This window comes from Pseudophryne corroboree, chromosome 1, assembly GCF_028390025.1.
Source record: "Pseudophryne corroboree isolate aPseCor3 chromosome 1, aPseCor3.hap2, whole genome shotgun sequence".
Classification (NCBI taxonomy): Eukaryota; Metazoa; Chordata; class Amphibia; order Anura; family Myobatrachidae; genus Pseudophryne; species Pseudophryne corroboree.
In genome coordinates, this window is record NC_086444.1 from 906700611 (window position 1) to 906728097 (window position 27487).

A 27487-nucleotide genomic window follows, 5' to 3' on the forward strand; every position below is an offset into this window, starting at 1 on the left:
AGTGGCCTTTCCCCCTTCACATGAGTTAAATGAGTTATGTGAAAAAGCTTGGGATTCTCCTGATAGGAAAGTGCAGATTTCCAAACGGTTACTTATGGCGTATCCTTTCCCGCCAACGGACAGGTTACGCTGGGAATCCTCCCCTAGGGTAGACAAAGCTTTGACACGCTTATCTAAGAAGGTGGCCCTGCCGTCACAGGATATGGCCACCCTAAAAGATCCTGCGGATAGGAAGCAGGAAGGTATCCTGAAGTCCGTTTATACACATTCAGGTACCCTACTAAGGCCGGCAATTGCGTCGGCCTGGATGTGTAGTGCTGTAGCAGCATGGACAGATACTTTATCTGAGGAACTTGATACCTTGGACAAGGATACTATATTACTGACCCTGGGGCATATAAAAGACGCTGTCCTATATATGAGGGATGCCCAGAGAGACATTTGCCTACTGGGCTCTAGAATAAATGCAATGTCAATTTCTGCCAGAAGGGTTCTGTGGACTCTGCAATGGACAGGTGATGCCGACTCAAAAAGGCACATGGAGGTTTTACCTTATAAGGGTGAGGAATTGTTTGGGGACGGTCTCTCGGACCTAGTTTCCACAGCTACGGCTGGGAAGTCAAATTTTTTGCCATATGTTCCCTCACAACCTAAGAAAGCACCGTATTACCAAATGCAGTCCTTTCGATCGCAAAGAGGCAAGAAAGTCCGAGGTGCGTCTTTTCTTGCCAGAGGCAGGGGTAGAGGAAAGAAGCTGCACAATACAGCTAGTTCCCAGGAACAGAAGTCCTCCCCGGCTTCCACTAAATCCACCGCATGACGCTGGGGCTCCACAGGTGGAGCCAGGAGCGGTGGGGGCGCGTCTCCGAAATTTCAGCCACCAGTGGGTTCGCTCACAGGTGGATCCCTGGGCTATAGAGATTGTGTCTCAGGGATACAAGCTGGAATTCGAAGTGATGCCCCCTCACCGTTACCTCAAATCGGCCCTGCCAGCTTCCCCCTTTATAGAGGAAAATAGTGTTAGCGGCAATTCACAAATTATATCTCCAGCAGGTGGTGATTCAGGTTCCCCTCCCTCAACAGGGAAGGGGTTACTATTCCACAATGTTTGTGGTTCCGAAACCGGACGGTTCGGTCAGACCCATATTGAATTTAAAATCCTGAACATTTACCTGAAAAGGTTCAAGTTCAAGATGGAATCACTCAGGGCGGTCATTGCAAGCCTGGAAGAGGGGGATTTTATGGTGTCTCTGGACATAAAGGATGCTTACCTGCATGTCCCCATTTATCCACCTCATCAGGAGTACCTCAGATTTGTGGTACAGGACCGCCATTACCAATTCCAGACGTTGCCGTTTGGTCTGTCCACGGCACCGAGAATATTTACCAAGGTAATGGCAGAAATGATGGTGCTTCTGCGAAAGCAAGGAGTTACAATTATCCCATACTTGGACGATCTCCTCATAAAGGCGAGGTCCAGAGAGCAGTTGCTGATCAGCGTAGCACACTCTCGGGAGGTGTTGCAACAGCACGGCTGGATTCTGAATATTCCAAAGTCGCAGCTGATTCCTACGACGAGACTGCCCTTCCTGGGCATGATTCTGGACACAGACCAGAAGAAGGTGTTTCTCCCGGAGGAGAAGGCCCAGGAGCTCATGACTCTGGTCAGAGACCTCTTAAAACCAAAACAGGTGTCGGTGCATCAATGCACGCGAGTCCTGGGAAAGATGGTGGCGTCATACGAAGCCATTCCCTTCGGAAGGTTCCATGCGAGGACCTTTCAGTGTGATCTGTTGGACAAGTGGTCCGGATCGCATCTTCAGATGCATCGGCTGATCACCCTGTCCCCCAGGGCCAGGGTGTCTCTTCTGTGGTGGCTGCAGAGTGCTCACCTTCTCGAGGGCCGCAGGTTCGGCATACAGGACTGGGTCCTGGTGACCACGGATGCAAGCCTCCGAGGGTGGGGGGCAGTTACTCAGGGAAGAAACTTCCAAGGGCTGTGGGTAAGTCAGGAGACTTGTCTGCACATCAATATCCTGGAACTAAGGGCCATATACAACGCCCTGAGTCAAGTGGAGCCTCTGCTTCGCAACCAACCGGTGCTGATTCAGTCAGACAACATCACCGCAGTGGCTCATGTAAACCGCCAGGGCGGCACAAGAAGCAGGGTGGCGATGGCAGAAGCCACCAGAATTCTTCGCTGGGCGGAGAATCATGTGCAAGCACTGTCAGCAGTGTTCATTCCGGGAGTGGACAACTGGGAAGCAGACTTCCTCAGCAGGCACGAGCTCCACCCGGGAGAGTGGGGACTTCATCAAGAAGTCTTCACACAGATTACAAATCGATGGGAACTGCCACAGGTGGACATGATGGCATCCCGCCTCAACAAAAAGCTACAAAAGTATTGCGCCAGGTCAAGAGACCCTCAGGCGATAGCTGTGGACGCACTAGTGACACCGTGGGTGTTCCAGTCGGTTTATGTGTTTCCTCCTCTTCCTCTCATACCCAAGGTGCTGAGAATCGTAAGAAAAAGAGGGGTGAGAACAATACTCATCGTTCCGGATTGGCCAAGAAGGACTTGGTATCCGGAGCTGCAGGAAATGCTCACAGAGGACCCATGGCCTCTGCCTCGCAGACAGGATCTGTTGCAACAGGGGCCCTGTCTGTTCCAAGACTTACCGCGGCTGCGTTTGACGGCATAGAGGTTGAACGCCGGATCCTAGCGGAGAAAGGCATTCCGGATGAAGTTATTCCTACGCTGATAAAGGCTAGGAAGGACGTGACAGCAAAACATTATCACCGTATATGGCGAAAATATGTTGCTTGGTGTGAGGCCAGGAAGGCCCCTACAGAGGAATTCCAACTGGGTCGTATCCTTCACTTCCTACAGTCGGGAGTGACTATGGGCTTAAAATTAGGGTCCATCAAGGTCCAGATTTCGTCCCTATCCATTTTCTTTCAAAAGGAACTGGCTTCTCTTCCTGAAGTTCAGAGGTTTGTAAAGGGAGTGCTGCATATTCAGCCCCCTTTTGTGCCACCAGTGGCACCTTGGGATCTTAACGTGGTGTTGAGTTTCCTGAAATCTCACTGGTTTGAGCCACTTAAGACCGTGGAGTTAAAATATCTCACGTGGAAAGTGGTCATGCTATTGGCCTTAGCTTCGGCTAGGCGTGTGTCAGAATTGGCGGCTTTGTCATGTAAAAGCCCCTATCTGGTTTTCCATATGGACAGGGCAGAATTACGGACTCGTCCGCAATTTCTGCCGAAGGTGGTGTCATCTTTTCATTTGAACCAACCTATTGTGGTGCCTGCGGCTACTCGTGACTTGGAGGATTCCAAGTTACTAGATGTAGTCAGGGCTTTGAAGATTTATGTAGCCAGAACGGCTGGAGTCAGGAAAACTGACTCGCTGTTTATTCTGTATGCATCCAACAAGCTGGGTGCTCCTGCTTCAAAGCAAACTATTGCTCGCTGGATCTGTAACACGATTCAGCAGGCTCATTCTGCGGCTGGATTGCCGCATCCAAAATCAGTAAAAGCCCATTCCACAAGGAAGGTGGGTTCTTCTTGGGCGGCTGCCCGAGGGGTCTCGGCATTACAGCTTTGCCGAGCAGCAACTTGGTCGGGTTCAAACACTTTTACAAAATTCTACAAGTTTGATACCCTGGCTGAGGAGGACCTTGTGTTTGCTCATTCGGTGCTGCAGAGTCATCCGCACTCTCCCGCTTGTTTGGGAGCTTTGGTATAATCCCCATGGTCCTTACGGAGTCCCCAGCATCCACTAGGACGTTAGAGAAAATAAGATTTTACTCACCGGTAAATCTATTTCTCGTAGTCCGTAGTGGATGCTGGGCGCCCGTCCCAAGTGCGGATTTCTTCTGAAATACTTGTATATAGTTATTGCTTAAATAAGGGTTATGTTATGTTGGCATCAGGTTGTCTGATGCTCTGTTGTTCATACTGTTAACTGGGTAAAGTTTATCGCGAGTTATACGGTGTGATTGGTGTGGCTGGTATGAGTCTTACCCTGGATTCAAAAATCCTTTCCTTGTACTGTCAGCTCTTCCGGGCACAGTTTCCTTAACTGAGGTCTGGAGGAGGGACATAGAGGGAGGAGCCAGTGCACACCAGTATTCCTAATTCTTTCTTAAAGTGCCCTGTCTCCTGCGGAGCCCGTCTATTCCCCATGGTCCTTACATAGTCCCCAGCATCCACTACGGACTACGAGAAATAGATTTACCGGTGAGTAAAATCTTATTTTTCAGTACAGAATTCGTTATAAAACTATTACAGGTTGAGTATCCCATATCCAAATATTCCGAAATACGGAATATTCCGAAATACAGACTTTTTTGAGTGAGAGTGAGATAGTGAAACCTTTGTTTTTTGATGGCTCAATGTACACAAACTTTGTTTAATACACAAAGCTATTAAAAATATTGTATTAAATGACCTTCAGGCTTTGTGTATAAGGTGTATATGAAACATAAATGAATTGTGTTAATGTACACACACTTTGTTTAATGCACAAAGTTATAAAAAATGTTGGCTAAAATTACCTTCAGGCTGTGTGTATAAGGTGTATATGTAACATAAATGCATCCTGTGCTTAGCTTTAGGTCCCATCACCATGATATCTCATTGTGGTATGCAATTATTCCAAAATACGGAAAAATCCGATATCCAAAATACCTCTGGTCCCAAGCATTTTGGATAAGGGAGACTCAACCTGTATTATTTGTAACCACTTCATACTTAATTTTGTATCAACTGGATTGGATTTGCGTAGTCTGTTACCTGGTCAGGTTTACCATTTAACTGGGTTTTGCTAATGTAAGTTACAAGCTGTCACTGATCACTCTGTTTGGTCCTGTTTGGACATACAGATGTGGAGAAATTTGTTGGTACCGTTACAGCTCATTGAACCATTGCTCATTCCTCCTGAAAAGCAATTAAATTAAAAGCTATTGTCTCATATATATATCAGCATGCCTTTGCTATGTCATATAATTAAGCAAAGAAACTAACTGCAAAAAGATCAATTATTGCTTATTCTCCAAAGATATTTTAAAATGGCTTGGACAGATTTGTTGGTAGTCCTTAAAAAAATAAAAAAATAATAATATTTGGATTATAGTGATATTTCAACCTTTGTGTTTTCTTTAATTAGCATCACGCGTGTTCAGTTTTCTAATCAGTCCTTCAGTCTGTTTAAATGGAGAAAGGTAGTCACTCTGCTGTTTGGTATCATTGTATGCACCACACTGAACATGTGGCCTGATTCAGAGATTTACAGTGAATTTATATGGAGCCAATCCCACCTAATTTTTTTCAATCCTGGGATTCCCGGGGATGCCTGGGATTAAAAGAAAAATGTGGCACTGCGCTAAAGGAGAAGTTAACAATCACTGTACCCAAGATGCTGCTGTAGGGAATGTGGAACCACTACCTAATTCCACTCTAATAGACAACAATATACAGATGGGTATCCCCAGCGCAAGTTAGGTCAAATAAATGATTGATAACGCTATATGTATAATGAATATATTGTTTATTTGTAAGGGAGGAATATAATGCAAAATTAATATTCTTAAAACTATATATTTCTAAAATTGGTACCTTACTACAATTCAAAAAAAAATAAAAATTCTCAATTGAAAATGTGCAAAGAATGGTTTCTGGCCTATTACCGGTAAACATAAAAGACAAACTACATAGAACGTACAAACATAAAACATACAGTGTCCCAAACCAGTGTTGGAACTGAATAAAACAGTCCTGGTGAGGATAAAATATTGCACAATATGCTGAAGTGCTGGGTTATGAATGCGTAGATTCGCAACTTATTCCCTCTGTTCAGGAAAATAGCTGTTTGAAAGAATATAAGCAGGTGGCTGCAAAGCTTGATTCCGTTCACATAGGCAAGTGGAAGTCAGCTGGTATAATGGTATAAAACCGTCTGTACGTCAAGTCATTTCCCAACCAGTGATATCTTATGCAGTCAGAAAAATTTTACCAAGGTTGACAAATTACCTTGAATAAATTCATGCACCAAGTCCATATACACGGTCCAGTGGTGTCCTGTCTTCCCACAACGGGTGAGTCCGGAGTCCGCCGGCGGATACCTGTCCACGCCGTCCTCAGCGCTGATCGGCATTGCATTATATTCCTCCCTTACAAATAAACAATATATTCATTATACATATAGCGTTATCAATCATTTATTTAACCTAACTTGCGCTGGGGATACCCATCTGTATATTGATGCCTGGGATTAAGTTGATCAATGAAAATATTATTATTCTGCTCCACAGTCCCCCACAAGTATAAAACAACATTATTATTTTTTTTTCCATTAGTTCCGTGTATGTATTGAAATCATTCTCTCTGAAAAAGCCAGCCCTTCATTTTTGTCTATATATGTTTTTTTCAAGAACTGGAGTCTCCAGTTAACTCCCCTTTGAAGCTGCAGCAGCCAGAGAGGTCAGGATAAACGGCGGCGGGGGGGGAGGTGACGGGGTGGATTGGAGATTCTTCATTCCCCCCGTCACCCGGCTCCATAGCACAGAACGCTAATATGGTCATTCTCGTCCATATTGCCCTGCATGCATAAGTGACGGCGCATCAACGATTAACGAGCGCGTCATCGTTAATCGTTGGTGCCTACACACAGAACGATATGAACGAGCTCTCGTTCATTTATGAACGAGAATGTTCATATCGTTCTGTTTTATCTGCCAGTGTGTAGGGCCCATTAAAAACATACATCTTAAACTAAACATTTTTAGTTTTCTAGTCAGACTTTGCTGGCTATACAAGATTAAGGAACTCTGACAGCACGTGTGTGTAGGGAGGTGACCTGCCACACTGTCACACAATTTGAAACAATTCATGTTTTTTTGTAGTTTACTCTGATCTGAGACAAGTGAGCAGGTAGTGATGACTGATCTCATTTATATATTCTCTTAATACTTTAGAGGCAGTAGGGCAGTACGGATGGTGTAATGGTTAGCATTACCGCCTCACAGCACTGAGGTCATGGGTTTGATTCCCACCATGGCCCTAACTGTGTGGAGTTTATATATTCTCCCCGTACTTGCGTGAGTTTCCTCCGTGTACTCCGGTTTCCTCCCACAATCCAGAAATATACTGGTACAGTAGTTTGAATGTGTGTGTAAATGTGCTAGGGAATATAGATTGTAAGCTCCACTGGGGCAGGGACTGACGTGAATGGCCAAATATTCTCTGTAAAGCGCTGTGGAATATGTGTGCGCTATATAAATAACTGGTTAAAAATATATATATATATCTTTTGTTAAAATATATTTTTCCATATGTTGTGTATTAATATTCAGTACCCCATACACTCCCCTGGAGAAGAAAGCCACAGAAAACACAGATGACGAGACGCTAACAGAAGAGTGGACTCTAGATCAGCCTGTTTCTCACACACGGACAACAGCCATTGTGGAAGTAAAAGGAACAGTAGACGTTGTTCTTAGTCCCCTTGTAGCAGAAGCATTAGACAGGTATGCTTTTCAGGTAAAAGGTTATGATATATCTGCCTTTAAAGCAGACTCTGGTTTGTAAATATGGTGATGTTTGGTTTGCTGAAGTAAAATTTATTTTTTATGATTGGTTATTGTAAAGTAATACAAATTTTCTCCCATATCCAGTAGATATTCCCTTAAAATCTATTGCTTCTATACTGATGCTTATATGATCATATGACCCCAGGGTTTTTGATTAATTGCAGGCAGTGAGTTGTGATTAATTTTATTATTGTAATTATCCCAAGTTTATTAATACATGTAAATATAAACATGACTTAATACATATATAATCCTGGATGTTCCACAGAACATTGATTAAATATAAATGCAAAAATACAACCCATCCATTAATCAAGTTTATTCCTCTAGTTAATTACAAATATTTGATTTTATTAAAAATAAGCAGTAATGTTATTTATGTGTCATAATTTCATTTGTGACTGGTAAACCTGAATTTTATAATTCCCAGGTATATAGAGGCAATGGTACATTTCACCAGCACGAGACATCCGGCTGCGATTGTTGATGACCTACACACGAAGGTGCTAAAAGAAGCTGTACAGAACAGCAAAACCACTTTTTCCGAAAATGTAAGATTTTTTTCTTGTTTTCAGTGCTATGAAATATAATGCTTGTAAGCGGAAAGAAAATAGCCAGGTGTCTAACATAGCAGTGACTTGTACATGTAGACATCATTCAAGTGTGTGACATTTGTAGGCCCTATTTATTTATGTTTTCATAGTTTGGCCACAATACATTTTAGAATTCCAATGTAAAATTTATAGTCTTCTCTTCAGTGTTTTCATGAAGAATGGAGCTGTAAGCTTTGCATTAAGGATATGAATAATGTATGTGCAGATAGTGGAAAGGTTATTGCATCCCTCATAAAATCAGTGATAAGGAAAGCAATATATTGTCTTCTCATTGCCACCTTATAGCTGAGGTTACTGTTAGTGAATGATACATAGGGATACATATATTTAATTGCTTTGATAGATTGGGAGAAGAAAATGCATGTACAAATTGTTGTTTGTTCGCTTATTTTCAAGCAGTCTTCAAAACCAGATAATAAACTATCCAAACCTGAGAATGATGTTAAAGGAAGCACTAATCAAACACAGACCAAAACTGCAGTTACCCAGGATAATGTGAAAATCAAGGGACTCCAAGCTAATGTCTCAATACCCAAGGTATTTATTTTTTTATTATAGTACAGGTTTTGAATTGGATTTCTTCTCAAAGCTGTCATTAAACATACCATCATAATGATAGTAGTATAGTAAGTCCACTTGGAAAAGAAAATCCTCAGACATGGGAAGTTCCTTCATGTTAATTCTTTACATAATACCCCTTTCTCTAACGTCCTAGTGGATGCTGGGGACTCCGTAAGGACCATGGGGAATAGACGGGCTCCACAGGAGACAGGGCACTTTAAGAAAGAATTGGGAATACTGGTGTGCACTGGCTCCTCCCTCTATGTCCCTCCTCCAGACCTCAGTTAAGGAAACTGTGCCCGGTAGAGCTGACAGTACAAGGAAAGGATTTTGGAATCCAGGGTAAGACTCATACCAGCCACACCAATCACACCGTATAACAAGTGTTAAACTTTACCCAGTTAACAGTATGAACAACAACAGAGCATCAGACAACCTGATGCCAACATAACATAACCCTTATTTAAGCAATAGCTGGGGACTCCGTAAGGACCATGGGGATAGACGGGCTCCGCAGGAGACATGGGCACTTTAAGAAAGAATTTAGGTTCTGGTGTGCACTGGCTCCTCCCTCTATGCCCCTCCTCCAGACCTCAGTTTGATACTGTGCCCAGACGAGCTGGGTGCTTTTCAGTGAGCTCTCCTGAGTTCGCTGAGAGAAAGTATTTTGTTAGGTTTTTTATTTTCAGGGAGATCTGCTGGCAACAGACTCCCTGCATCGTGGGACAGAGGGGAGAGAAGCAGCCCTACTCTCTGAAGCTAGGTCCTGCTTCTTAGGCTACTGGACACCATTAGCTCCAGAGGGATCGTACGCAGGATCTCACCCTCGCTGTCCGATCCCAGAGCCGCGCCGCCGTCCCCCTCGCAGAGCCGGAAGACAGAAGCCGGGTGAGTATGAGAAGCAAGAAGACTTCAAATCGGCGGCAGAAGACTCCGTTCTTCACTGAGGTAACGCACAGCACTGCAGCTGTGCGCCATTGCTCCCACACACCTCACATACTCCGGTCACTGTAAGGGTGCAGGGCGCAGGGGGGGGGCAGCATTTGGAACCTCTTTTTGGCAAAAGTAAACATATATACAGTTGGGCACTGTATATATGTATGAGCCCCCGCCAAAAAAATGCATATTTAAGCAGGACAGAAGCCCGCCGTCGAGGGGGCAGGGCTTCTTCCTCAGCACTCACCAGCGCCATTTTTTCTCCACAGCTCCGCTGAGAGGAAGCTCCCCAGGCAGGGCGCAGGGGGGGGCAGCATTTGGAACCTCTTTTTGGCAAAAGTAAACATATATACAGTTGGGCACTGTATATATGTATGAGCCCCCGCCAAAAAAATGCATATTTAAGCGGGACAGAAGCCCGCCGTCGAGGGGGCAGGGCTTCTTCCTCAGCACTCACCAGCGCCATTTTTTCTCCACAGCTCCGCTGAGAGGAAGCTCCCCAAGCTCTCCCCTGCAGATTCACGGTAGAAGAGGGTAAAAAGAGAGGGGGGGGCACATAAATTAGGCGCAAAAACACAATATAAACAGCAGCTACTGGGTTAACATTAAGTTACTGTGTTATTCCTGGGTTATAGCGCTGGGGTGTGTGCTGGCATACTCTCTCTCTGTCTCTCCAAAGGGCCTTGTGGGGGAACTGTCTTCAAAAAGGGCATTCCCTGTGTGTGTGGTGTGTCGGTACGCTTGTGTCGACATGTCTGATGAGGAAGGCTATGTGGAAGCAGAGCGGGAGCAAATGAATGTGGTGTCTCCGCCGACGGCGCCGACACCTGATTGGATGGATATGTGGAAGGTTTTAAATGATAATGTTAATTCCTTACATAAAAGGTTAGAAAAAGCTGAAGCTTCAGGACAGTCAGGGTCCCAACCCATGCCTGATCCTATGTCGCAGAGGCCGACAGGGTCTCAGAAGCGCCCACTATCCCAAATTGTTGACACGGATACCGACATGGATTCTGACTCCAGTGTCGATTACGATGATGCAGAATTGGCTAAATCCATCCGTTATATAATTATAGCAATTAAGGATGTGTTGCACATCACAGAGGAAACCCCAGTCCCTGACAGGAGGGTACATATGTATGGGGAAAAGAAGCCACAGGTAACCTTCCCCCCCTCACACGAGCTAAATGAGTTATGTGAAAAGGCTTGGGAATCTCCAGATAAAAAACTGCAGATTTCCAAAAGGATTCTTATGGCGTATCCTTTCCCGCCAACGGACAGGTTACGCTGGGAATCCTCCCCTAGGGTGGACAAAGCTTTAACACGCTTATCCAAGAAGGTAGCCCTGCCGTCACAGGTTACGGCTACCCTCAAAGATGCTGCGGATAGAAAACAGGAGGGTACCCTGAAGTCCATTTATACACATTCAGGTACCTTACTGAGGCCGGCGATCACGTCTGCCTGGGTGTGTAGTGCTGTAGCAGCGTGGACGGACACCCTGTCTGAGGAACTTGATACCTTAGACACGGATACTATATTATTGACCCTGGGGCATATTAAAGACGCTGTCCTATATATGAGAGATGCTCAAAGAGACATTAGTCTACTGGGTTCTAGAATAAATGCTATGTCTTTCTCTGCACTACACTGCCCCTGCTGGAGCTGTGCTGCTGTTGTCTCTCTGGCTGCCGAGACTTTTTCACAGGTCTTCTCCCTCCTGCCTTAGGCCATCGGGCACTTCCTGGAGCGGGTGGGCTCCCTCTCTGCCCCCTGCAGCCGCATCTGTTCTCTGTTCTGGCCACGGCCTATGCTCCTACAGGCGACCATCTTGGGGCACACAAAACTGTAAGTAGCTGCAGCTATCCCACACTGGGACCCCGCTCTAGGGCCCTCATCCTACTGCGGTGCCTCCTGCCTACCTCTTACCCCGCCGGGGTGCCAGTGCGTTATCTCCCCTGTGACCCTCTCTGACCGCACACGCTGCCTGCGACCTGCCCCAGCTGCAGCAACACCTGCCTGCGGCACCTACCACCGGGGGATTCAGTGTTGGGGGGGTCTGCAGGCCTCAAGATCTGCGCTCAGTAACGCATAAGTCCCTTACTCGGGTCCTGCCGCGCTGCGACTGGTCACTGGCTGGACCGTGACCAGACGAGCGTGCCCCTCCCCTTTTCTCCCACCTGGCTGCCGGGATGGATACTAATGGGATCTACCTACCTCGCTTGGCAATGCTGATGATGCCGCACACTTGATTACTACTTATTTTACCCGCTACAACATGAGGATCATATGATTTCTGCTTTATACTAAATCATTCCGCGACCAGGAGGTGATCAGGTTCTCACGCCTCATAACACTCATAAAATCTCGGGAAGCTGATCCCAACCCGTCCTGTGACTGTGTCAACAGTTTAACTGAGCCGACAATAATACTGGACATTTTTCAGCTTTCATCATTGCGCCATGTCACAAAAGAACCGCAAAACACCTGCTCAAGCTAAGCCTAGTATTCTCCGAGCATGGGAGAAAGCAGGTGCTACGCCACGGGGCTCCCCCTCCGTGGATCCCCAGTCGGATGCCGATGACGATCCTTCATCAAAATCAGGTCTTACGACCCAAGATGTAGTGGCAATCGTCACTAAGACTATCCAAACGGAAATGAGATCGATCCTGACCGAATTCAGAACTGAACTAGCTGATCTCGGCACCCGCACGGATTCCCTGGAACATAAAGTCGATGAAGTCTGCCAGTACCAGGTGGTGGTCGAACAGGAGCTAGCGGAGATCCGGGCGGAAATAGCCCAGCAAGAGGATCACTTAGAAGATTTGGACAACCGGAATCGCCGGAACAATGTTCGGATCCGTAACATTCCGGAGAGCGTCGCTATGGAGAGCCTCCCGACTTTTCTGGAAGGCCTTCTGCAAACCATAATTCCGGAAATCCCAAAAGACTTCCTCCTACTTGATAGAGCACACCGAGCTTTGCGCCCGCGCCCACCACCGACCCAACCCCCAAGAGATGTCATTCTGCGATTTCATTACTACAAAACGAAAGAGAGATTTATGATGGCGGCCCGGGATCATCAAACGGTTCTCTACTCTGGAGCCCAATTGCAGATCTTCCAGGACTTGGCCCCTTCCACGCTTAGAAAACGCAAGGACCTGACCGTCATCACTAAAGTCCTTCGAGATAATTCCATCAAGTATAAGTGGGGGTTCCCGTTCCAGCTGCATGTCACGAAAGATGGCTCTCACCACTCGATAAAAACGCCCTCCCAGGGATATGATTTCCTCAAAACCTTGGGCTTATTTGAGTCTCTTCCTGATGAGATCCGAAAGCAACTACCTGTCACCTCCCCTAAGAGGCCTGGGGCTCCTGCCCCCGAATGGTCTACTAAATGAGCGAGCGGACTTCCTTCATCGGATCAGCAATAATACTGGTTATTGTTTATAGTCACCTCCCACATTGGCTGCATAGCGACTTACTGATATATTATTTTACATGTAGGGCCTCTGTGGTTTGGCGAATTCAGTACTTTAAGTTCCCTTATCTGTGTATTGCAAGGCGCTGCATAGCGCCTCTGTCCTGGGGATGATTGATCGCGCCCTCTGGGATGGACGGGCTCTCGGCCTGCTCAGACCCGGAGGAAGGCGTGCCCCCCCGGACCCGGTTTGCCTATTTCTAGGGTACGGTTATTTTGCTACTAAATATCTTCTTGATCTAATTAATATGTTACGTTAGTTTCTCATATCTCAGTTTATACAATATTATTTACCATATCTGCTTTTGGCGGCTAGATCGATTAGACGCAGCTTGAGCCTCCTGCTTCTCGGTTCATAGTGGTCCCTCTTATCTTTCCTGGTTTCATGCCTTGAAATGGTAAGGCTAATCTGCTACTAGATTCAGAGGGGCCGCTCGGAAACCGACTATAGAGGTGACAATTATAGGTACTATTGTGGTCATTTGCTGCCATCGATCTTTCTGTACAATGTTGTACACTACACTGATAATGTACCTTAGGATGCCTTGGTTGATTTCACATAAATGAGCACTGTTATTGTTAATATGAATGATGATATAGGTTTCCTCTTCTTTCTACCTACCCTTACTTACTCCCTGATCTGAACCCCCCCGCTCCCCCTCTGTTCTGTCCTGGTCTGCGGAATGTTTCTCCTGGTTCTTATACCCTCCCATGTGTTCCTCATCTTCCTTGTTATGTGTTATTACAGACACGACCCCACACCCCGAAGGGGCTGCCCGCTCGGCGCCCGCCCCTTCCTTTCTGGACCCAACCCGTTTTTAGGAAAGGGTCTAGCCCTACAGTTCGTACTTACGATCTCCTTTACCTGTCTCTACTTTCTTTATTTCCCCTCTTCCACACCCCCTGGCCGGCCATGTCCAGAGCTACCTTTTCTATTGAGCTGTGCTGACTTTCAACCCCCATGACTCTGAAAGTTTTATCCATTAACGTCAATGGCCTTAACTCCCCAACTAAGCGATCCATGGCGTTTCAGTTTTTTGCCAGACAAAAGGCGGATATCATATTCTTACAGGAAACCCACTTTAAGACCCCTCACCCCTCCTTAAGCTCCAAACGCTATCCTCATGCCTTCTATTCTACAATGTCTGCTAAACGCAGAGGCACTGCCATATTGGTTCATCGTGATCTCCCCTTAGTTGTTCAGGACACAATTCAAGATGACCATGGCAGATTTGTGATTCTCTCCGGCTTCCTTAATCAAACTCCCATTACTTTGGCATCGGTCTATGCTCCAAACATGCAACAGGGTTCCTTCTTTAGGACGTTCTCGGACCACCTTTCTAAATTCTCAAATCCCTGGGTTATTGTGGCCGGTGATTGTAACGCTACAATGGATCCCCATGTTGATAGATCCCGCCCGGGTGTTGAGCCCTCTCCCCATACCAAATTGTCTAAACTCCTCCGGACCTGTGTCACTGCACATAATTTATATGATTCCTGGAAAACGCTCTACCCCTCCGCTAAGGGCTATACACACTTTTCCCCACAACACGATATATACACTCGTATTGACTACGTTTTTGTAGATAGGGACTCCACCCAATCCCTGTTGGGAGCCCAGGTGATCCCGACCACCTGGTCTGATCACTATGCGATTCTCCTTGATCTTGTCTGCTCCCATAAACCTCCGACTTTCCGCAAATGGCGCCTTAATGAGTCCCTATTCCTTAAGCCTGATAATGTGACCCGAGTAGAGGAGGCGATTCATCACTTCCTAAATGATAACGTCTCCCCTGACATATCGCCGACAATACTATGGGAAGCACACAAAGCGACCTTGCGGGGGCTCCTGATTAGCCTTATGTCGACACAAAGGAAGATTGAGTGTAAGCGGATCACGGACCTAGAGACTGAATTAACGGCCCTGACACTCCGTCATCAGCGATTCCCTAAACGTAAATTATATTTAAAAATACTCGCCCTGAAAGGGCAATTATCCCAAATACTCACAAAGAAAACGATCAAGTCACTGTTGTGGATCCGCCAAAAATTCTATGAAAAGTCGGATAAGGCAGATACATTATTAGCCCGGCGATTACGTGAGAAACGTACGCTCAATCGTATTCTGGCCTTGCGATGTCCTGACGGATCCGCAACAAGTGACCCTAAAATGATGGCCTCCCTTTTCCAGGAATATTATGCTTCTCTTTATAACCTCCCCTCAGAGGCCGCTACCGACCCACATTATACCGCAACTACCCAACACTACCTTTCCTCTTGTCAATTACCGCAATTATCCACAGAGGACCTTAAGTTACTCAATGATCCCATCACACACGAGGAAATTCTTATCACAATCGGCCAGCTCCGTCGCTCCTCCGCACCGGGTCCGGACGGATATACTGCCATATATTATAAGAAATTCTCCCAAGCCCTTCTCCCTATGTTACATTCACTATTTAACTCACTGATGGAGGGGAGCTCGCTTGATGCAGCGACCACCAGAGCCAATATTATAGTTATTGCCAAACCTGATCGGGATCCTATGGAACTAAAAAACTATAGGCCCATTTCGTTATTAAACACGGATTTAAAATTATTTGCTAAAATCCTGGCAAATCGACTCGCCCCCCATCTCCCTACACTGATACACCCAGATCAAGTAGGCTTCATCCCCAATCGCCAGGCTGCTGATAATACTAGGCGCCTTATAGATCTTATTCACCTCTCCCAGCGAGATGCCACCCCAACGTTGGTGGTGGCACTTGACGCGGAGAAGGCTTTTGATAGGGTAGCATGGCCCTTCATACAACAAGCCCTTCAGGCAGTGGGTATTCAAGGCCCATTTTATAATGCCGTCACCTCGCTATATGTTAACCCTTCAGCGTCAATCCTGGTTAATGGCCTCACCTCCTCGCCTTTGTCTATCAAAAATGGCACCCGACAGGGATGCCCACTCTCCCCATTACTCTTTGCCCTAGTGATGGAGCCACTGGCGGCGAAAATCCGTCTGAACCCCAATATTTCGGGTATTCGGGTGGACAATCATGAATATAAAATCGCATTGTATGCAGATGATGTCATTCTCACACTGACCGACCCACACATATCCTTACAACAGCTCTTTCAGGAGATCCACACATATAGCTCCATTTCAAATTATAAACTCAATGCAGACAAAACAGAGATTCTGGACCTACATATCCCCCCACAGGATCTCAGTATTTTACGTTCTTCCTATGCCTTTAAATGGCAAACTACAAAACTTAAATACTTAGGCATTTACCTAACCAAATCTTATTCATCGCTATATGCTGCTAACTTCCCACGGTTGATATCTCAATTGAAAACAGATCTTGCTACTTGGAACAAATTCTTTATCTCCTGGTTTGGTCGCATAGCAGCAGTCAAAATGAACTTACTGCCACGGATATTGTACCTGTGGCAAACCCTGCCTATTCACATCCCAGTCAAAATATTAAAGAACCTACAGCGAGATATATCTAACTTTATTTGGGCTGGGAAGAAACCCAGGGTTAAGATACGGCTGCTGCAACAACACCGCTCGGAAGGCGGTCTTGGCGTACCAGACCTTACTCGTTACTATCGAGCCACACACCTGGCCTCTTGTGTCCTTTGGCACTCACCTCCGGCACAGAGAACGTGGACCTGCATTGAGGCACAATCTCTTCGTATGTTCTCACCCTCAACCCTACTATGGTGCCCAGCCCGTTCTCGACCTGTCTCTAGTCTTCTCCTGCCAACGGTGCGCTTTTCCTTGTCAATATGGGATTTCTGCACTCGCTTCTATCAACTTCGTTCCCACAATCCCTATCTAACTCCTCTATGGAACAACCCGTACTTCCCACCGGGTAATACCCACTCTGCATTTCATCATTGGACATCACACAATATTCTCTTCCTTCAAGACATAGCCCCTCTTTCCTCATTCCCATCTTTTGAAAATTTACAATCCCGCTACTCGCTCCCTCACTCGGTATTTTACCAATTTCTACAAATTAGACACTTCTACGGAACACTCCCTAAACCCACCCACCCCATCATAGCTACCCCTCTGGAAATATGGTGTTGCGGCTCCCGCTCAACGAAGGGACTCCTTTCACGCATTTACCAAGTGTTATTATCACATAATATCCCCCCCAAGGAGAGTCACGAGCTGGCATGGGAGAGGGAGGTGGGAGAGACCTTAACTATAGAGGAATGGGAGGATATTAGACAGGAAATTGCCAAAAGCTCTATTTCAGTTCGTATAGCCGAAAACTCATATAAATTGTATTATCGCTGGTATCTGGTCCCGACTAGATTGCATTCTATCTATCCAACGTGCTCGGACGAGTGCTGGAGATTGTGTGGTTGCAGGGGGACCCTGTTGCATGTTTGGTGGTCTTGTTCAAAAATTAGCCAGTATTGGGGACAAATTCATAAATTGGTTTTAGAAGTTATGCACTTAACCATGCTGGACTCACCCTTTTACTCACTGCTCTCCCGCCCCGTCCCTGACACCTCGCACCACCAACGAGCCCTAATTAAACACATTCTGAACACAGCCAAATGCCTAATAGCATCTAATTGGAAATCTGTGGCCCCTCCCACCGTGGCCGCTACTATTAACGCAATTTGGTACACATATAAGTTAGAGCGAATCACGGCTTCTCTCCGAGACTCCCCTACCTCCTTTATTGAGACATGGACACCATGGACCTTGCATTTTAACGCTGAACCACCATTGACAACCATTTAACAGCTAATACTTAGTGTTTCATTCCATATGTTTGACTCTGAATATTTGAGACATCAACCAGACCTTATTTACACCTGAATTTGGCTTCTATAGGTGGCTCGGACTGGCCGATCCTTTTTCTCTTTTTCTCTCTTCCTCCCTCCCCCCCCCCCTCTCCCTCTTCATGCTCTTTGTCTCTTTCACCCCTTCTACTAACTTTAAAGAATAGTTGTAGCAACTAGGTAATTTGGCTACTTGGAGGCATGCGTCACAACTACTTATTGATATGTCTATTGTGTGCCCCCCCATCATGATTATTATTTCTCAATAGTTCCTTATGTGCCTTCTATTGTTACAACAATGTATCTATCTGTTTATATGCTTACATAACCAATAAAACGTTATTTCAAAAAAAAAAAGAATAAATGCTATGTCGATTTCTGCCAGAAGGGTCCTGTGGACTCGGCAATGGACAGGTGATGCCGACTCAAAAAGGCATATGGAGGTTTTACCTTACAAGGGTGAGGAATTGTTTGGGGAGGGTCTCTCGGACCTGGTCTCCACAGCTACTGCTGGAAAGTCAAATTTTTTGCCATATGTTTCCTCACAGCCTAAGAGATCACCGTATTATCAAATGCAGTCCTTTCAATCACAGAAAAACAAGAAAGTCCGAGGTGCGTCCTTTCTTGCCAGAGGCAGGGGCAGAGGAAAGAAGCTGCACAACACAGCTAGTTCCCAGGAACAGAAGTCCTCCCCGGCCTCTACAAAATCCACCGCATGACGCTGGGGCTCCACAAGCGGAGCTAGGCCCGGTGGGGGCACGTCTTCGAAATTTCAGCCACAAGTGGGTTCACTCCCAGTTGGATCCCTGGGCAATAGATATTGTGTCTCAGGGATACAAGCTGGAATTCGAGGAGATGCCCCCGCACCGATACCTCAAATCGGCCCTGCCAGCTTCCCCCACGAGAGGGAATTAGTGTTAACTGCAATTCACAAATTGTATCTTCAACAGGTGGTGGTCAAGGTTCCCCTCCTTCAACAAGGAAGGGGTTATTATTCGACCATGTTTGAAGTCCCGAAACCGTACGGTTCGGTCAGACCCATATTGAATTTAAAATCCCTGAACATATACCTGAAAAGGTTCAAGTTCAAGATGGAATCGCTGAGAGCGGTCATCGCAAGCCTGGAAGGGGGGGATTTTATGGTGTCTCTGGACATAAAGGATGCATACCTTCATGTCCCCATTTATCCACCTCATCAGGCGTACCTCAGATTTGTGGTACAGGATTGTCATTACCAATTTCAGACGTTGCCGTTTGGTCTCTCCACGGCACCGAGAATATTTACCAAGGTAATGGCGGAGATGATGGTACTCCTGCGGAAGCAAGGAGTCACAATTATCCCATACTTGGACGATCTCCTCATAAATGCGAGATCAAGAGAGCAGTTGCTGATCAGCGTAGCACTTTCTCTGAAAGTGTTAAGGCAACACGGCTGGATTCTAAATATTCCAAAGTCGCAGTTGGTTCCTACGACTCGTCTGCCTTTCCTGGGCATGATTCTGGACACAGACCAGAAAAGGGTTTATCTCCCGATGGAGAAAGCTCAGGAACTCATGACACTGGTCAAGAACCTACTAAAACCAAAACAGGTATCAGTGCATCACTGCACTCGTGTCCTGGGAAAGATGGTGGCATCATATGAGGCCATTCCCTTCGGCAGGTTCCATGCGAGGACTTTTCAATGGGACTTACTGGACAAGTGGTCCGGATCACATCTTCAGATGCATCGGTTAATCACCCTATATCCCCCAGGGCCAGGGTATCACTCCTGTGGTGGCTGCAGAGCGCTCACCTTCTCGAGGGCCGCAGATTCGGCATTCAGGACTGGGTCCTGGTGACCACGGACGCAAGCCTCCGAGGTTGGGGTGCAGTCACACAGGGAAGAAATTTCCAAGGTCTGTGGTCAAGTCAAGAGACTTGCCTTCACATCAACATCCTGGAAGTAAGGGCCATATACAACGCCCTACGTCAAGTGGAGACCCTGCTTCGCGACCAACTGGTTCTGATTCAGTCAGACAACATCACCGCAGTGGCTCATGTAAACCGCCAAGGCGGCACAAGGAGCGGAGTGGCGATGGCGGAAGCCACCAGAATTCTTCGCTTGGCGGAGAATCACATAAGCGCACTGTCAGCAGTGTTCATCCCGGGAGTGGACAACTGGGAAGCAGACTTCCTCAGCAGACACGACCTCCACTCGGGAGAGTGGGGACTTCGTCAGGAAGTCTTCGCACAGATTACAAGTCGGTGGGAACTACCACAGGTGGACATGATGGCATCCCGCCTCAACAAAAAGCTACAGAGGTATTGCGCCAGGTCAAGAGACCCTCAGGCGATAGCTGTAGACGCCCTGGTGACACCGTGGGTGTTCCAGTCGGTCTATGTATTTCCTCCTCTTCCTCTCATACCCAAGGTGCTGAGGATAATAAGAAAAAGAGGCGTGAGAACAATACTCATTGTTCCAGATTGGCCAAGAAGGACTTGGTATCCAGATCTGCAAGAAATGCTCACAGAGGACCCGTGGCCTCTTCCTCTAAGACCGGACTTGTTGCAACAGGGGCCCTGTCTGTTCCAAGACTTACCGCGGCTGCTTTTGACGGCATGGCGGTTGAACGCCGGATCCTAGCAGAGAAAGGCATTCCGGATGAAGTCATTCCTACGCTGATAAATGCTAGGAAGGACGTGACAGCTCAACATTATCACCGTATATGGCGAAAATATGTTGCTTGGTGTGAGGCCAGGAATGCTCCTACGGAGGAATTCTAGCTGGGCCGTTTCCTTCACTTCCTACAGTCCGGAGTGAATTTGGGCCTAAAATTGGGTTCCATTAAGGTCCAGATTTTGGCCCTATCCATTTTCTTTCAAAAAGAGTTGGCTTCTCTACTTGAAGTTCAGACGTTTGTAAAGGGAGTGCTGCATATTCTGCCCCCTTTTGTGCCTCCAGTGGCACCTTGGGATCTTAACGTGGTGTTGAGTTTCCTTAAATCCCACTGGTTTGAACCACTCAAAACGGTGGAGTTGAAATATCTCACGTGGAAGGTAGTCATGCTATTAGCCTTGGCTTCGGCTAGGCGTGTGTCAGAGTTGGCGGCTTTGTCACATAAAATCCCCTATCTGGTTTTCCATGCGGATAGAGCAGAATTGCGGACCCGTCCACAATTTCTGCCGAAAGTGGTTTCATCCTTTCATATAAACCAACCTATTGTGGTGCCTGTGGCTACTACTGACTTGGAGGATTCCGAGTTACTTGATGTGGTCAGGGCTTTGAAGGTTTATGTAGCCAGAACGGCTAGGGTCAGGAAAACAGAGTCTTTGTTTATCCTGTATGCTTCCAACAAACTTGGTTTTCCTGCTTCAAAGCAAACTATTGCTCGCTGGATCTCTAACACGATTCAGCAGGCTCATTCTGCGGCTGGATTGCCGCTGCCAAAATCAGTTATGGCCCATTCCACTAGGAAGGTGGGCTCTTCTTGGGCGGCTGCCCGAGGGGTCTCTGCATTACAGCTTTGCCAAGCAGCTACTTGGTCAGGTTCAAACACTTTTGCAAAGTTCTACAAGTTTGATACCCTGGCTGAGGAGGACCTTGTGTTTGCTCAATCGGTACTGCAGAGTCATCCGCACTCTCCCGCCCGTTTGGGAGCTTTGGTATAATCCCCATGGTCCTTACGGAGTCCCCAGCAGCCACTAGGACGTTAGAGAAAATAAGATTTTACTTACCGGTAAATCTATTTCTCGTAATCCGTAGTGGATGCTGGGCGCCCGTCCCAATTGCCGAATTCTTCTGCAATACTTGTATATAGTTATTGCTTCAATAAGGGTTATGTTATGGTTGCATCAGGGTTGACCTGATGCTCTGTTGTTTATTATACTGTTAACTGGTTGTTTTCACTTGTTATACGGTGTGGCTGGTATGAATCTTGCCCTGGATTACCAAAATCCTTTCCTTGTACTGTCAGCTCTTCTGGGCACAGTTTCTCTAACTGAGGTCTGGAGGAGGGGCATAGAGGGAGGAGCCAGTGCACACCAGAACCTAAATTCTTTCCTAAAGTGCCCATGTCTCCTGCGGAGCCCGTCTATTCCCATGGTCCTTACGGAGTCCCCAGCATCCACTACGGACTACGAGAAATAGATTTATCGGTAAGTAAAATCTTATTTTCACATCGCAATGCCGGGTCGCACCCGGGAATTGAAACTGGGTCCTTCCCGGGTTCAACCCGACATTGAACCTTTTCACATTGGGGTGTCATCGCAGACAGGCGTGCAGCCCTCATCGGGGGCAGGTGCGGAGGCGGTGCGGAGAGATGAGATAATCTGCCGCCTCTCCCTATGCTGTGAAAGGGGTCCCGGGTCATATCGACCCGGCATCCAGTTCACACCCTTATTTATTCCCGGGTTGAATTGCCGGGTCTGGCGACCCTGGAATTCGACACTGACCCCTTTCACACTGCACAGTGACCTGCGTCGACCCGGCAATATGCCGGGTCAATAACGAGTTATTTGTGCGGTGTTAAAGGAGTATTAGTGTTTCCCCACTCAAGTCACCGGGTACCCCTAGCAGTGCATGTTTTCCAGATCTCCTAATGGATGCACATGTGTATTTGTTACTGCCTGGCACATATTTGAAGATCCATAGAAGTGGTAATTATTTCACCTGTGATGTTGAGGAGTTCTGTTAAATATGCAGTGTTAGGGGTTTTTGAGGACTGGAGTTGGTAAACCCTGCTTTCAATAGAAGTAACGTAATATAGTGTGGAATAAAAATCCAAAGTTCAGTAGGTTGCCATTCTTTTTGTCTGACTCATCCCACTTTTCTCTAGTCAGAGCCCTTTGCAGTCTTATTTATCCCACAATACAGTTGTTTAAGCTGTGGATGTCATGTCCTAGTGGCAACAGATCCGAACAACTCAATCAGGGGCAGTATATAATGTACTGTAGTTGTGATTTGTATCTAGCGGTCAGATGTATTAAGCCTGGAGAACTAATAAAGCAGTGATAAGTGGAAGGTGATAACGCACCAGCCAATCAGCTCCTAACTGCCATTTTTCAAACCCATAATGATTGGCTGGTGCGTTATCACCTTCCACTTATCACTGCTTTATCACTTCTCCAGGCTTAATACATCTGCCCCCATGTACCAAGAGTATGATTAGACATTAAAGCAGAGTTTCCCAAGCTCTGCCACTATAGTTTAGCTTTTAAGGATATCCATGCTTGAGCAAAGGTGACATAATTAGTAACCCAGTCAATTTGGTTTAACAATCTGAACTCAAGCATGGATATCCTTAAAACATGGACTGTAGTGGCAGAGTTTTGGAAACTCTGCATGAAAGTGTCCGACACAAAACCAATTTTTTCTTACAGCCTGCATAGTGGAAATAGCATTATTAAACAATAAAGAATTTTGACACTAAAAATGTTTTTAAGCGTGTACTTACTGCTTTTATATTTAATGCTGATATCCCTCAGTATAGCTGTGTCCTCATACATTTTTGCTGCAGTCACACTAAACAGCCCCTCTTTGTACGCCAGGTACTGTGTGGCTAGGACACACGAGGAGACCGTGCTGATTAACTTGATATGTTATACTTGTATGAATCTCTAAATCTGTATATGAAGTGCTACAATGCATCGGCCACCATTTGTTTCCATTCCAAGTTTTGTTGGGCTTCATATAAAGACTCCGTCACAAGCAGCATGTCCTCTTGGATGTAGCACTCCTGCTCCTCCGTATATTGGCAGTTGGCACACTTAGCTCCTCAGATTCAGAAGCATGGCTTTGGCTCCGCTTTGGTTCAATCACATTATGTCACTCATTCAGTGTTTTAGGCCCCTCCAAACTATTGGCACCCTAGGCAATCTCTTAGATTTGCATAATAGTGGCACTGGTTTACTATTGGGTGCAGTTGATGAGGCAACAACATATGTAGAGTACAGTTCAATACCACATTTATTCTGTGCATTATCCTTCATCACACATGCATTGTCTGCAGATGAGACATTAATGCTAAATAATAAAACCGAAGCATGAAAGTGTAAACGCTTATAAATTGAGACACAGATTTAAACAGTAGTGTAAAATACATCATATTATTCTGAACTGCTTTTAGGAAGGTTCTATATACTTGTACTCTTTACTGATGTTTTTTTATGTATACTGTTGCCGGTACTCTCTTTGTTAAAATAATAGTCCTGTCTTATTTCAGGTGAATCTATGCTTGTTACAAGCGTCAATTGAGGAGTCTTCCAACGCAGCTGCAAGTAAAAGTGTCACTCACGTATCTTTAATTGCCCTATGCTTTGATAGAATTGCCACACAAGTCCGTATGAACAGGTAACATATTATAATTTACCTGCCAAGTAACCGATTATACTGTTGCCAGAATCTTGAACAAATAAGGCTGACAAGCTGATGTGTAGGACAGGTTATTTGCATCAATAAACTCATGCTATTATTAAAACAAACCTTGATGACTTTTCAATTAATTTTATATCTTGGATCGTCCATGTCAGTTCAGTAAAAATGAACATGACTCCTCTACCTTTTCAAAGCTCTCCTGAGTCATGTCTGTCCACATCTTAAAATTTCTACAACACCACACATCTCATTTCACTTAGGCAGTTGCATGACGCCGTGTGAGACAGAGTACTTTGGTAGTCCTCGCAGGGTGGCATACTAGGTTTTCCATATATCAGACTGTAATGTGTGGCCATGCAGCTCACTCTGTTTTAACCCTCCTCTGGCTCCCTAGGCCACAGCGCCCAACCCCCTTGTCACCCAACAGTGTCTCATATTTTGACAATCTAGGATTGTGCTAACCAAAAATACTGTCTCCCTTTTTCCTTTTCCCACTATTGTTCCTATATACCATAATCCTGACTTCCATCCTGGTATGTCTGCTGACTTGTTCACTTTCTGGAAAACAAGTGCAGTTACAGTAGATGTTTAAATGGACTCATCCACAGAGAAAATTTACAAAAATACACTTAGATGCTGGAGAGGTTGTTAATCTGGAACCCCTTTCCTCCATATTTGGTGAAGCAGTCCTAAACTTCTACATTTTTGGTGAGACATTGGGGGTGGTTCAGACCTGATCGTAGATGTGCTAAATTTGCACAGGGCTAGTCCACCCCTCATGTCGGGCCCTACTTCTCCCCCCTACCCCCGCACAGGTACAAAAGCATTGCACAGTGGCAATGCTTTTGTACTGGAAGAGTAGCTCCCAGCCAGCGCTGCTCTCGTGCGCTGACATGGAGCTACTCGTCACAGCGGCTGCGTGTGACGTCAGGCCCCCCCCCCCCAACGGTCTGGGCACTGCGTTTCCCGGACCGCGCCCACTAAACGGTGGCTAAACGCTGCTGGCCCACGCCCTCCCGCCATGGACCGCCTCAGCCTGTCAATCAGAAAGAGGCTATCGCAGGACTAAAACAGCCGTCGGCTGTCTGGAATGCGCCGGCGCACTGCGGCACATGCGCAGTTTAGGCCTGATCGTTGCTGTGCGAAAACGCACATCACCGATCAGGTCTGAATTAGCCCCATTGTCTATTTAATATCCACTACTTTCCAGCTCACTGTCCCCTGGGACCTCAAGTTCTTTCTTCTTTCCCCGGGATATCCATCAGCTTCTTTGCAGCCGACTGGAAAAACACTGACACAACCCCTCCCCCTTACTTCAAGCGATCATAAATAGAATTTGGTACTTCCACTGAATGGAGTGACAAGCATAATCAACAATCCACCTACATAATTTGATTTCCCGTTCTCAACTCTCCTGGCTCTGTACTCTGTCTTAACACTCAATCCCTCTACCCCACCCCATTTCTCCCTCCTTCTTTCTTCTTCCCCTCTCCATATGGTTGGCCGCACCATCCCTTTCCTCCCCCAAATTTTGTAAAATTGTTGATTCTGGTGACATTTTTAGTTTAGTTTCTCTCAGAACTGTTTCTTGAATTGTCTATGTTGTCAAGTTTTGTGTTCACTGACCTTTCAGTAAACCTTTTTGAAAAAAAGAAATTATGCTATTATCTGTTGTTCCTTACTTTTTCTATATTTTGATGTAGTAGATTTAGCTCAAACCAGAGAGCATAGAAATTGCAGTATCCACGCCATTTATATAGTAGCAGACTTATAGATGATCTCCAGTATATAATAAACTGTACATTTTCTATAAATTTAAGTTCACTTGTTTGCCCACACTGGAAAGTGTGAATTATTTATCTACAATTGTGTTCTTGTGTGTTTCACGGATTGTTTGTGGTTACAGGTGTGTCTTCCTGCATCTTTGCCTTAGTCATGCCAAACTTGGGACGCCAGGTCCCGCGAGACTCTGCTAGAGCCAGGCATCTTTTTTGCCAAAAACGCATTTTAGGTGCAATGCAATGTGACTAGGACGCACCAGGAGACTGAGCTGATTAATTGGATATGCGATACCTGTATATCTGTGTGTGAATTATCGAATCTACATACAAATTGCTTTGATGCAGGGGGTGTGGCTTTATTCCATACCAAGTTGTGTTGTGCTTCATATATATACTCACTTGCACTCATGTATACAAGTGTCTCACATAACATTAATCAGCACAGTCTCCTGGTGCATTCTAGCCACATCACGTTGCATCTAATATGCACTTTTAGCAAGAAAGATGCCTGATGCTAGCGGAGTTGCATGGGATCTTTTAGCTCACTTGTAATAGGCATCTCCTGTTGCATTACGTATTGAGGCTAGGGGTTCACTACGATATGCCGGCGGTCGGGCTCCCGGCGACTAGCATACCGGCGCCGGGAGCCCGACCGCCGGCTTACCGACAGTGTGGCGAGCGCAAATGAGCCCCTTGCGGGCTCGCTGCGCTCGCCACGCTACAGGCACGGTGGCGCACTACGCGCGCCACACTATTTTATTCTCCCTCCAGGGGGGTCGTGGACCCCCACGAGGGAGAATAAGTGTCGGTATGCCGGCTGTCGGGATCCCGGCGCCGGTATACTGTGCGCCGGGATCCCGTCAGTCGGCATACTGAAGACCACCCGAGGCTAGATGTACGAGGACATATCTGTAACAGGTTAAATATGTGGCCTATAGTTCCCATGTGTTCTCAAAGTCCATTCCTTTTTTTCTTGAAGGGGGGTGGTTGAAGAGACACCAAACAACCCCGACACTGGCCGACCATCAGTAAATTTTGAGAAATATGCCAACGCCACCAAGATGCAGCCACAGTCTTCAGGATCATTAAGGTCAAATGCTGGGGCTGAGAAAGGGAAAGAAATTGCTGCAAAGTTAAACGTGCATCGGGTACACGGTCAGCTCAGAGGTTTAGATACTTCAGGTGAGATTTCTGTAATTGATTGTCCAGCACAAGTGCATTGTGGATATCTGCATTTTGTGGTATATGTAGCATAATGATACAGTGATCTATAAATGCAAACTTCCTCTAATTATAATTTTACATTTTGTACAATGGAATCATAATTACCATGATATCTGTTCTTTGTAAATGGAGTCTAGAAACTTGAA

The 27487-nt window shown here is 46.1% G+C and overlaps 1 protein-coding gene across 12 annotated transcripts in view; it reads left to right on the forward strand.

Annotated features, from left to right (window-relative positions):
- BLTP1 (bridge-like lipid transfer protein family member 1) overlaps nt 1–27487 on the forward strand; it is a 705550-nt gene that overhangs the window by 335589 nt on the left and 342474 nt on the right. For 11 of the 12 annotated variants that reach the window (XM_063920260.1, XM_063920265.1, XM_063920266.1 and 8 more), the window contains exons 30-34: nt 7356–7529; nt 8023–8143; nt 8603–8743; nt 24185–24312; nt 27097–27299. In XM_063920260.1, the coding sequence (XP_063776330.1) occupies nt 7356–7529; nt 8023–8143; nt 8603–8743; nt 24185–24312; nt 27097–27299 (767 nt within the window). The remainder of the gene's footprint in view (nt 1–7355; nt 7530–8022; nt 8144–8602; nt 8744–24184; nt 24313–27096; nt 27300–27487) is intronic. The other variant, XM_063920262.1, reaches the window with a different exon arrangement.